This window comes from Pan paniscus, chromosome 21 (genome assembly GCF_029289425.2).
Source record: "Pan paniscus chromosome 21, NHGRI_mPanPan1-v2.0_pri, whole genome shotgun sequence".
Classification (NCBI taxonomy): Eukaryota; Metazoa; Chordata; class Mammalia; order Primates; family Hominidae; genus Pan; species Pan paniscus.
In genome coordinates this window covers 1738303-1751463 of record NC_073270.2, presented here as the reverse complement: position 1 = coordinate 1751463, position 13161 = coordinate 1738303, and the positions used below count along the sequence as shown (strand labels likewise).

The following is a 13161-nucleotide window of genomic DNA, read 5'->3' as shown; positions in this document are numbered from 1 at the left end:
TTGTAGACTGCCTCCCTGGTGCCTGTCCGCCTTCCCTTCACACCCCTCTGGACAAGCAGCTGCATCCTGAGCAACGTGCTAGCTGTCTTCGACAGCAGCAGTTGTGGGAACCTCCCCGCAACTCTGCAAAATCTCCAGTGGTTTCTTGTTTTTTTTTTTTTTTGAGACAGAGTCTTGCTGTGTCACCCAGGCTGGAGTGCAGTGATGCAATCTCAGCTCACTGCAACTTCTGCCTTCTGGGTTCAAGCAGTTCTCCTGCCTCAGCCTCCCAAGTAGCTGGAATTACAGGCATGTGCCACCACGCCCGGCTAATTTGTTTTTGGTTTTTTTTTTTTTTTTGAGATGGAGTCTCGCTGCCTTGCCAGGCTGCAGTGGTGTGAGCTTGGCTCACTGCAATCTCCGCCTCCTGGGTTCAGGCAATTCTCCTGCCTCAGCCTCCCAAACAGCTGGGACTACAGGCATGTGCCACCATGCCCAGCTAATTTTTCTATTTTTGGTAGAGACAGGGTTTCACCATGTTGGCCAGGATTGTCTCGATCTCTTGACCTTGTGATCCGCGCGCCTCGGCCTCTCCAAGTGCTGGGATTACAGGCGTGAGCCCCCGCGTCCAGCCAATTTTTGTATTTTTAGTAGAGACAGGTTTTCGCCATGTTGGCCAGGCTGGTCTCGAACTCCTTGCCTCAAGTGATCTGCCCGCCTCGCCAGTGGGGTTTTGAGAAACCCAGGCATCTGCTGCATCCCTTAACCACCCACATACACTGCCCGTGACTGGCTGTTGGATCCATTATGTTTGTTTTAGGTGCCAGGAACAGAAACCACTCTAGACAGGATTTTATAAACAAGTATTAAATTCCTTTGAAGGAGAAAGGATTTAATACTTCAATAATTGGCTGCTGACAAAATTTGTGGAAGGGCTGAAGTGAGCCATCTGCTGGACCCCAGAACCCCACTGCAGAACTGCTGCCACTGAGACAGCACCTGCCTCTTCCACAGTCAGTGGTGGGAGAGGGTGCGGAGTGGGGGTTGGTGGTGGTCAATAGGGTGCACTGGAACTATTGAGATAAAGAACACCGCATCATAGGTGCAAGCCAGGGATCAGCAGGCCCTTGCCACTGCCTCTATAACTATCTCCTGTCTCCCACTGTGCTGGTGGCACAATGCTGGAACACTGCTACAGAAAATCTTAACACCTCCAAGACAATCTTGACAGTAGCAAGAGTCAAAAGATGGAAGATGGCCCCAGCCCACCTCTGCCATCCATGTCTCATGAAAGTACATCTAACTGGTAGAACTTAATTCCCTGTTAGTATCTTTGCTGCAAAGAGATCTGAGAAATAGAGTTTTTAACTCTCCAACTAGGCAATCTAGAAGGCACCCTAGAGGGAGGTGGGAAAGAATGCTGGGTCTCCATCAGCCATATCCAGCCCAGTTATGTGGGTCCAATAACCATTCCACCCCACCCCTCTCTCCTGGATTAGCAACCATGCAATCTGGGGACTGAACATCAGCTTAAGAGGAAGTCTTTACTGGTCTAATACTAACATCTCCCATCGTTCAGAAATGGGCACATGACCCAATTCTGGCCAATGAGACTTAAGGAAAGGGTTGCTGGAAGGGTATGGGCTGGAAGGGTATGGAAAACTTTGCTGCTTCCTTTTTCTTAAGAGGAAAGGAAGTCCAGTTCCTCTTCCCCTCCAATGTGAACAGAAAAGCATGTCATCTTGTGACCATGAAATGAACTGGCCTTAACATGAAGCCCCCACCACAGATGGCAATGCAGGGACATGGAAAAAGCCTGTGTCCTTTATGACATCAGGGAGCCAATGAAAAAACCACCCTGAATCCCACTCACGGTGCTTGTTGCCTGTGGACTTCTGTTTACTTGAACATACCTGAAGACATGAGTTTACTCTTTCAGTCAGTTGAATCAGGTTCCTGTTATCTGCACTCCAAAGTGCCTCAACTGGCAGATGGATCCAGTCTGCTTTTTACGACATCCTCGAAGAGCTTCGAGACCTCCATGACAAGACATGACTGTCTGGTTCTCTTACTTGTCTGGCTGCTCCACCTAGCAGCTTTGCAGACTCACCTACCTATACCCAAGGAAGGAACCAACTTTCTGTTCCTGTATACTCTCCTAAAGCAATCTCATTACACTCGTGGGTTCAATTTCTACCTACATGAGATGACCCATACACTAACATTTTCAATTCCAGCCTCCTCTCTGAGCTGCAAATCTGTATCCGCCTGCAGGCCACCTCCACTTGGATATCCCAAAAGCACCAGAGACCAGCCCAGGTCTGAAGCCGTGATTTGCTTCTCCTCTGGGGCATCCCATCTCTGTGAATGACACCAGCACCCATCCAGTCCTGCAGTCACAAAACCCAGAGGTCATCTCTCTCACCTCTGTCTCCCCACCCTACCACCTAATCCACCAGGTCCTGTCAATTTTTCCTCTCCATCTTCTCAGTCTCCACCTTGGTCCAGAGCCACCATCATCTCTTATCTAGACAACTGTACCAGCCTTCTCCCTGGTCTCCTTGGATCCATTCTGCCTCCCTGGCCTCCCTCCCTCTATCCACAGCAGCCACAGGGATCTTTCAAAAATGCAGATCGGATCATGGCTGTCTTAGTCTGTGTAGGCTGCTGTAACAAACTACCGCAGAATAGGTGGTTTATAAACAACAGAAATGTATTTCGCACAGTTCTGGAGACTGAGAAGTCCTAGATCCAAGGGCCAGCAGATTCAACGTCAGGTAAGGACCTGATTCCTGGTTCCACAATCTTCTCATCGTGTCCTCACATGGTAGAAGGGGTGAGGGAGCTCTCCAGGATCTCTTTTTTAAAGTCACTAATTGCATTAATGAGGGCTCTGCCTTCATGACCTAGTCACCTCCCAAAAGCCCACCTCCTAATACCATCATATTGGGGGTTAGGATTTTAACATGAATTTTGGAGGAACACAAACATTCAGTCTATAGCATTCTGCCTCCGTCCCCATCCCCCGCCAAATTCACATCCTTCTCACATGCAAAATACATTCATTCCTTACATTCCAACAGCCCCAAAAGCCTTAACTCATTCCAGCATTAACTCTGAAGTCTAAAATCCAAAGTTTTATTATCTAAGTGTCATCTAAGTCAGATATGGCTGAGACTCAAGGTGTGATGCATCCTGGGGCAAATTGTTCTCCAGCTGTGAGCCTGTGAAATCAAGCAAGTTATCTGCTTCCAAAATACAATGGTGAGACAGGCATAGGATAGACCATTCCAAAAGGGAGAAATAGGAAAGAAGAAAGGAATAGCAGATCCAAATTACATCCAAACTACAAGGCAAACTCCATGAGATCTTAAGGCTCAAGAAAAATCATTTTTAGTTCATTAAATGCTCTGCTTCCAGGCCCACTGAGGCAGCCTTCCAGATCCACAATGGTGGTGGTCCCACCCTCTGTAGCCTCTGGGGTGGTGGTCCTGTCCCTCCAGCTCTGTCCAGCAGAAGTCATGTTCCCAGGGCTCTGGGCAGCTCTTCCTCCATGGCTTTGGACAGAGGCCCTCTAACCTGCCGAATGCAAGGCAATGCCCCCGACTTTTGAAAGCAAGGAGATAGACTTGATGATCTCTGAATTGCCTTCAGGGTCATTCTTCCCTTGTCTTGAAGAATAGTTTGCACTCTGGTCTTGTCCTGAAAAATCCAAGAAGTCAAACAGCCTTCCTTCATCCCTTCCCATCTCCTTCCCCTTCAATTCAAGATGGCAGTTTTCCTGCTGGGATGGCTGATTAAGTTCATAACCATTACAGTCTCCTTATGGAGACTATGGTGTTTTCTCCCAAACATTCTTTCTCATTCTTTGCAATATGGATAGGCTGAAAATTTTTCAAATCTTTACGTTTTGCTTCCTATTTGCTTAAAAGTCACATCTTTAACTCATTTCTTTCTGCTTCTATTTTACTATAAGCAGTCAGGAGGAGCCAAGCCACAGCTTCAACACTTTGCTTAGAAATAGCTTTAGCTAAATATTCCGTTTCATTGCTCACAAGTTCTACCTCCTATAAAACACTAGACCATGGACATAATTCAGCCAAGTTCTTTGCCATTTTATAACAAGATGGCCTTTTTTCCATTGTCCAATAATATCTTCCTCATTTCCTCACCCAAATGGCCTTTTTCATCTGTATTTCTACCAACACTCTGTTCAGGATTCCTTAGTTATTATCAGGTTCCTGATTTTAAAAATTAGAAGTTTTCTTTACAGTTCCACTGCACTCCAGCCTGGGTGACAAAGTGAGACCCTGTCTCAAAAGAAAGAAAAAGGACACTAATCTCATTCATGAGGGCTCTACCCCCATGAACCCCATGACATAATCACTTCCCAAAGGCCCACCTCCCAACACCATCACCTGGAGGTTGGGATTTCAACATATGAATGTTGGGGAGATACAAAGTCACCTTGATCTTGGATTTCTCAGCCCCTAAAACTGTAAGAGACAAATTTCTGTTGTTTATAAACCACCCAGTCTATGGTATTGCTATGGCAGCCAAAAAGGACTAAAACACTTCCTCAGAACCACATGCCATTCTTTTGCAGCACCCACTACCAATGTATACTTTCCATTAACCAGTGTGATTATTTGGTCATTATCTGAATCCTCCACTACACTGTAAGCCTCATAATGCAGAGATTGGTAGTGTCTTTTTGCTGATCACTAAATCCCCTGGGTCTAGCCTAGCCAATAGCAGGTGACCAGTAATTATCTTTAAATGAACTCCTTACCTTTAAGTCATTATAATAAATAATGGTGGCTTATGCTTTTAAGAAAGTCTGTGTCCCCCAATGCCATAGCTGGCTTGTTCATATGTAGGCATCTGACTAGAACTTGGAAATTTTCTCTCTCTCCCTGTCTCTGTGCCATAAGGCCTGTAACTTGAGAGCTGTGGCCCCGATTGCTAGCTACTTATCAATCTCTATTCTTCCTTAGTAAGAGAACTCCAGTTTTAGCTCAGCACATTACCGCTACGGATGAAGACAACATATCCAGCTGCCCTTGCAGCCAGGGGTGGCCATGTGACCAATTTCTAGTCAATGACATGCAAAGGGAAGTGTTATACAAAACTTCTGAGATAGCATCCTCAAAAGGGGAAGGGTCACATCCTTTGCCTTTCCATTTCTCCACCTCTTTCCAGGGTGGAATTTGGATGAGACAGCTGGCACTTCAGCAGCAATCCTGAATAGGAGGTGACCCTGGGAATGAAAACTCTGCTGGAAAATGATGGAGCGGCAAGATAGAAAGGGCCTATGCCACTAGTGACCATGGAGCAGCCATCCCAGCCATGGACTTCCTACGTCGACTTTTTTTTTTTTTAAAGAGGAAACACTTTAAGTTGTATTAAGTCTCTCTTGTCAGGTTTCCCTTATTTAAAGCCAAATATCATCGCTGTTGACAGTCCTGTTCCTGACACGTAGAGATAATCCCTCTGCTGAGTGAGGGCAGAGAAAAGAAATCTCTCAACTTACTTTCCCCTGAGGCTCCGCTTCACCTCAGTCACGGGAATAGCCAGGCATCCCCATTTTCATTAAGCTAATTCACTTTGGCTTTCTGTCACTTGCAAACAAAAGTCTTGACTAATACATCAAGACTAGTCTGAAAGTGAAGACACGGAGAGACGTTCAAGCTCTGTTATAATTTAAAATGCAATCGAACAGCAAACATTTATTGAGCACTTATAATGCGTTATGCACTGTTTTAAGGACCTCACCTAACACCATCTCTCTCCACTCTTCCAACATCCCTGTGAATTAGGTGACATTATGTCCGTTTTACAGATGAGGAAACAGGCACAGACAGGTGACTGGCCCAAGGTCACACATCTAATAAAATAGTGCAATTTTAACCCAGGCAAGGTACAGAACTATAGGGGATGACCCAGTATCAAGTTTCCCTTTTGTTTTAGTTTTGGTTCCCTGATAGCAAGTCTGAGACTTGAGTGTAAGTCGTTTATGTGGGAGGTGATCCCTGGAAGCAGAAGTAAGGGGTGGGAGGAATGGGACAGAGGGTGTGTTAGTGAAGTCAGTTGTAGCAATAGGGCTGAGTACTTCTGGTCTCTGAGAAGGTTCCAGAAAGATCTGAATGGTCTAGAACACCTCTCCGAATCGTCCACCTGTGACAGTACAAGACTGGCATTTACTCACCGGCTCCTGCCCCCATTAGTGAATGGCCTGGCACCTCTGGAATGGGCAGAGCTCCCACAGGGATGCCCCATCTATCAAATGGGGATGGAGATAACAGACTCGTCTCATAAAGCTGTTGGGTTCCATGAGTTAATATATGTAAAGCGCATCAAACCATGCTGGGCACATGGAAAGCACTCAGTAATGTATGCTGTGTATGACCTGAGGGAAGAGCGTTCCATACAGAGGGAACAGCAAATGTAAAGGGCCTGAGGCCAGGACACATTCGCTGTGGAGGAGGCACAGCAAGGAGGCCAGTGTGACTAGAGTTGACTCCAGGGCTCGAGGAGTGGAAGGTCAGAAGGTGTGAGTCACTGCATCCAGCCAGGAAAGGTTTCTTCACTCTTAAAAAGAGGCTCGAAGGGATGTCCTAACTTCCACTTGTGGACATTCGCATGAAATGATGTGATGTTTTGAGCTACAGTAGCCATCTTGGGACCATGAGGGGCACACCGCAGGATAACAGAACACCAAGGATGATAGCACAAAAGGATAGACAGAACCAGGGTCTTTTTTTTTTTTTTTTCTGAGAGAGTCTCACTCTGTCACCCAGGCTGTAGTGCAACGGCATGATCTCAGCTCACTGCAACCTCTGCCTCTCGGTTTCAAGCAATTCTCCTGTCTCAGCCTCTGGAGTAACTGGGACTACAGGCGCGCGCCACCATGCCTGCCTAATTTTTGTACTTTTGGTAGAGACAGGGTTTCACTATGTTGGCTAGGCTGGTCTCGAACTCCTGGCCTCAAGTGATTCGCCTGCCTCAGCCTTCCAAAATGCTGGGATTACAGGTGTGAGCCACCGGGCCCAGCCAGAACTGGAGTCTTTGGTCACATTGTTCAACTGCCTCTTTACCAACCTTGGACATACCTACCTCCAAACATTTTCTTATGTGAGAAAACAAACCTTCTTATTGCTTAAGCCATTTTGAATTGGGCCATAGATATCTTAACACAGAGAATTTGATACCAGGAAATGAGGCCTCCCTGGGTACACCATGATGAAAGAATCAGGCCAGAGCTCCACTTTTCCACTCTAGAAACTGTTATCCTGCCATTCTTACTTCCTGTAATGAGGAAGACGTTTTAGAAGGGATAACTTCCCTCTTGATGAAATTCTCTAATTCTTAATAATTCTGGGGCTGAGGTGTGGGTGTCAGTTCTACTTCTTGAAATAAAGTATCATTTAGGTGCGCACGGGAATTATGTTTCGAAAGGGAAAGGCTCGAGTCTTGGTCTCAGTGCTCTAAGGTTTTGTGAGAGACTAAGAACCCAAAATAAATGATCTTCAACAGCAAAATGGATGTTATGCAATTCACAGAGCACTATGAGCACTCTCTCAATTCACACAACTTTGAGTGATGGGCAGCATGACTTCATTTTACAGACGGGGTTCAGAAAGTGTCAGCAACTGGTGGAAGGCAAAGTAGAAACTCCTGGCTCCCTCCTTCGTCTCCAGTTTTCTCCAGCTGGCAGGGTAAGTATGCATTTCTCCATGTTCGTGCCATTCAGGTTGAGAAGGAAGACAAGCAAACCAGACATGCTTGTCTTCGACCGAGTCTGGGATCGTCCACCTTCCTGCTTGGAGTTGGTGGTTAAGTGGCCCCACAGTTTGGACTCGTGTGACCTGACTTTCATTTCAGCTGACCTTGAACAGCGGGTCTATAACTGCACCTACTTCCAGTAGTGTTGTAATGACACAAACAGACAGTGTGGAACTTGAAGGCAGGGCCCACACATTGTCAGCGCGACTCCTGAGGGCTCCGTGTGACAGTCACTGTTGCTGAACCAAGGCAGCCAACGGTGGGGTAGAAAGCGGACTCTGGAGCCAGACCGTCTGGATTTGAACGCGGATTCGGCCACTTACTAGTTCCATGATCTTGGGTAAATCACTTAAACCTGTGTCTCAGTCTCCTCTTCTGTAACATGGGAATAACAATCATACCTTCCTTGCAGGGTTGTTTTGAGGTTTAGATACGTTAATACACGTGCAAAATGTTCGGAACGACTCCAGACACAGCCGGCACCAGACGGGAAGTGGAACCGTCGGTGGGGATCATAACCTCGCTGGCCAGGAACCCCACCCAGCAGCGGGGCAGCAGCGCACCGCGGGCTTTGCCGACTCATCCCGGCTGGGCAGGTCCGCCGCGCTCTCCGCCCCCGCCCCCGCGGCCTAAGTCAGCCCGGCCGGTGCGTCACCCGCGCCCCTCCCGCCCCGCGACCTGCAAACTCACCCTGAGTCAGCCCGCCCGGGCGTTTCCACTCCCCGGACGCCGCGCGGCGGAGGGGAGGCGAGAGGCGCCCCCCGGTGGAGAGCCGGAGCCCCGCGCGAGTCTGGCCGCACCTGGCGAGCGGAGCCGGAGTCGGGCTGGGGACCGCGGGGTTGAGGCCGGACCACGGCGGGGTCGGGGGAGAAACGCGCGCCGCCCTGGCACGGGCCCCCCCTCCCGGCTGCGCGAAATGGTATGGCCCGGCCGGAGTTAAGGCCGGGGGAGGCGGCGAGTCCCGCGGCGGCGGCGGCGGCCACGGTGGCGGCGACGATGGGGCTGCGTGCAGGAGGAACGCTGGGCAGGGCCGGCGCGGGTCGGGGGACGCCCGAGGGGCCCGGGCCGAGCGGCGGCGCGCAGGGCGGCAGCATCCACTCGGGCTGCATCGCCGCGGTGCACAACGTGCCGCTGAGCGTGCTCATCCGGCCGCTGCCGTCCGTGTTGGACCCCGCCAAGGTGCAGAGCCTCGTGGACACGATCCGGGTGAGGCCTCGGGGAGTCCAGCCAACCGGAGGGAGGGCTTCGGAGGAGGGAGGTTGCCGGAGGAGGGAGGTCGCTGCGATGGACGCGAGACGGACTGGTTCCGGGCTCAGCCGGAGCTCAGCCTCTGCTGTGTGACCTTGAGCAAGTAGCTGGGCCTCTCTGGGCCTCTGTTTCCTCACTTGAGCAAGGAGGGAATTGGACGAGATAATTAAAGTAGTGATGATAACGCTTATAGCGCTAGTGCTCGCGGTGGTCCAGGAACTGCAGGAAGTCCCTTAGTTTCCTATGCCAACCCTAGGAGGTAGATAGTGTCTCTTTTGCAGCTGAGAACTGAGGCAGGGAAGATTTCAGCGGCTTGACTAAGATCAGGCGCTTAAAAAGTGACACGGCTGGAATTCACACCCAGGCAGCCTGGGCCCCACTGCCCAGCACATGGCCACCGCACTACCCGGAGATAAGCCGTGGGCTCTCATGGCTGTGACAATCAGTGACAGTGGGACTAGGTGTGTCATATCTGCTGGGAGGCCCTTGTCTGAATGGGAAGTGGGAGAGGTCAAGGGTCAGCTCCACCACTGAGGAAGGGTGTTAAGAATGCCGGAGTGATTCTGGGAGGAACTTGGGTCGGGGGCCCGGCAAGAACAGGTGTCATGTTAGGCCTACATAACGTTGTGTCCCCTTCCCCCTGACCCTTGGAAGGTGAGCGCATGAGATCCCTAAGCCCCACCCAGCACCTCTACAGCCACCCCCGATAACTTTCAGTCCTAGTGTTTACACTAGTGTCCTCACTGCCTGGAGCCACTTCCCCAGACAACCACAGGGCCTGCTCCCCTGCCTGGTTCAGCTCTCTGCCTCCTTGATCACCCTTGGTCAGGGTCACTGGCCTCTCTAGCTGCCCCCTTAGCCCGAGATGTTTTTCAGGATACCACTTATGTCCACCAGAAATTATATTATACAGTTATTTGTGTTGCATTTTATTTTCTGTCTTCCTGACCTCACGTGAACTCCACAAGGGCGAGGACCTCGTCCCATCTTGTCTGTTGCCACAATAGTAGCACGGTGCCTGGCTGAGATGGGAAGGGATCTGCCATGCACGCCCTGTCCCACCACTGGGCTTTTTCTCCTGTTGAGAACCTCTTCTATCTCTGCCTTGTCGTTTCTCACTCTTCCTCCGTCTTCCTGTCTCAGTGTCAGGATCTTCCCTGACCATCCCTACCGGGTTAGGAGCTTCTGTGGGCCTGCAGCCACCTGTGTGCCCACCTGCATAGCTCTGATCTCACTGGCTTTTTTTTTTTTTTTTTTTAAGACGTTGTCTGGGTCTGTCACCCTGGCTGGAGTGCAGTGGCACGATCTTGGCTCACTGCAACCTCCACCTCCCGGGTTCAAGCCATTCTCCTGCCTCAGCCTCCCAAGTAGCTGGGATTACAGGCGCCCGCCACCACGCCTGGCTAATTTTTGTATTTTTAGTAGAGACGGGGTTTCACCCTGTTGGCCAGGCTGGTCTGAAACTCCAGACCTCAAGCGATCTGCCCACCTCGGCCTCCCAAAGTGCTGGGATTACAGCCCACTGGCTTTTAACGTCCTGTTTAGACACCTGCCTTCCATGCTAGAACCGTAGGCTCTGAGGGCCAGAACCAGCTCTGCCTTTGCTTACGTACACCTGTATTAGTTTTCTGGGGCGACTGTAAGTTACCACAAAGTTGATGGCGTAAAACAACACAGATTTATTTATGGTCAGAAGTCCAAAATGGGTCTCACTGGGCTAACATCAAGCAGGGCTGCACTATTTTCTGTAGGCTCTAGGGGAGAATCCATTTCCTCGCCTTTCCCAGCTTCCAGACGCCACCCACACTGCTTGGCTTATGGCCTCTTCCTCTGTCTTCAAAGCCAGCAACATCAGGCCAAGGCCTTCTCACATCGCATCACTCTGACCTCTGCCTCTACTTCCTCTTCCAGTTTTAAGGACCCTGATAATGACATTCGACCCATCTAGATAACCTTGGATAATTTCCGCATCTCAAGATCCTTACCTTAATTCTGTCTGCCAAGTCCCTTCTCCCATGTAAGGTAACACATGCAGAAGGATTCGGGCGTGGACATCTTTGGGAGCCATCATTCTGGCCATCGCCATCGTGCCTCCAGTACCCAGCACAAGGCCTGCCTGGCACGGCTGCCCTCCTTAGTGCTCCACTAATGCCCGGTAGGCATCAGCTCACTGACTCTTCATCAGCAGCCCTCTAGGATGTTTTATTCCCAGTTTACAGGTGAGGAATGGTGTTCAGAGGGCTGTGTGCCCCAGCGGCTGTGGAGAGGAGCCGAGATCCAAAGTCAGGTGTGCCAGGTTCCAGAGCTCAGGCTCGTGACTGCTGCACCTTACTGCTGAATAATCATTTGTGGAATCATGAGAGAGAACCCGTGGACCAGCAGCAGGAGGCCTTCCACGCCGCTCACACTTACTGGGGTCTCCCCAGAGTGCTCTGCCCTGCACCCATCCTGCCCCAGACTTTCCCTGTTGAGAGGATGACCTACTGTCCTCCTGGCTGTGCGGGCCCCTAACAGGAAGTCAACTTAGATTCTCCCTTTTCTCTTGCCCTTGGATTCACCCCTTCTGCCAGACCCCTTGGACCTGCCCCGTAAATGTGTCCCAAACCTGTCTACCTCTCCCTGTCCCCACCACACCATCATCCAGACCAGCATCTTCTGCTGAATACCTGCAGAGGCCTCCCCTCTGTCTTCCAGCCCTGTACCCTGTCCACCCTGCCAAGTCTGTTCTCCTGTGACAACTTTCTAGAATGTGCATCAGATCATGTCACCCTCCCCTGTTGCAAACACTCCAGGGCCCACCCACTGCTCTCAGAAACAGACTTGCACCATCTGGCTCCTGCTGGCCTTTCTGACCATTCCTGGAGCCCTGGAGTCCACTCTAGTGAACTCCTTGCTGTGCCTCCTACACAGTGAACGTGCTCTGGTTTCAGGTCCTTTGCGTTTGCTGTTCCCTTTGCATGGAACGTTCTTCCCTCAGGTCATCCACAGCATCCATTACTGAGCACTTTCCATGTGCCAAGCATGGTTTGAAGTGCTTTATATATATTAACTCATTTAACCCAAAAATTCTATGAGATGGATCTGTTATCTCCATCCAATTTGATAGATGGGGCAACTGAGGCACAAAAAGAGGAATTGCCCAAGATCACATAGCTGTTAAGCAGCAGAGCTAGATTTGAACCCAGACAGTTGAGCTCTTAATCGAAACTATTCCACTTCTCTCTTTTTTTTTTTTTTTTTTTTTGAGATGGATTCTCGTTCCATCGCCGCCGAGGCTGGAGTGCAATGGTGCAATCTCAGCTCACTGCAACCTCTGCCTCCTGGGTTCAAGCGATTCTCCTGCCTCAGCCTCCTGAGTAACTGTGATTACAGGCATACACCACCATGCCCAGCTAATTTTTGTATTTTTAGTAGAGACGGGGTTGTGCCATTTTGGCCAGGCTGGTCTCAAACTCCTGACCTCAGGTGATCCACCCGCCTCGGCCTCCCAAAGTTCTGGGATTACAGGCATGAGCCACCATGCCCGGCCCCACTTCTCTATCTTTCCAAGTACTCTGCTTCATTCTTACCTCAGAGAGGCCTTGTGGACCCCATCTCTGTCCTGTCACCTGTGTTATTGTCATTATAGCATTTGTCACTCTAATATTTACTTCTTGTTCCATCTGCCCCACTAGACTGGAGCCCCTTGAAGCCAGGGCCTGATTCAGTCACATTCCAGCTGTACCGTATTCCCAGGGTCTACAACAGGGCCAGCTGGATAGTGTGCATGTGGTGTGCTGATACATGTGTGGGAGAAATCCCTGATTTGTAGCATCTGTCCATTTCTCTGGTGTAAATACTCTCCCATGGCTGATTTTCAAGCTACAAGGTGATGTCGAACAGCTCACAAAATTCCTGATAATTAACAGTTGTCTCTCACAGTAGTCCAGTGTGATCACCTTATAAGGAGCTCAGCGCAGGTGGACAAAGTCTGCTTTACAAACTCTCAAGCCTTGTACCATGTCCATTGACTCTGTGCCTCTTCTCCCCAGGAGGACCCAGACAGCGTGCCCCCCATCGATGTCCTCTGGATCAAAGGGGCCCAGGGAGGTGACTACTTCTACTCCTTTGGGGGCTGCCACCGCTACGCGGCCTACCAGCAACTGCAGC

The 13161-nt window shown here is 50.1% G+C and overlaps 1 protein-coding gene across 1 annotated transcript in view; it reads right to left on the bottom strand.

Moving 5' to 3' along the window:
* FAM110A (family with sequence similarity 110 member A) overlaps positions 1-8966 on the bottom strand; it is a 331582-nt gene extending 322616 nt beyond the window's left edge. The window contains exon 1 of the mRNA XM_055104552.2: positions 8455-8966. Coding sequence (XP_054960527.2) covers positions 8455-8909 — 455 coding nt within the window. The 5' untranslated portion in view covers positions 8910-8966. The remainder of the gene's footprint in view (positions 1-8454) is intronic.
* Positions 8967-13161: the final 4195 nt, after the last annotated feature.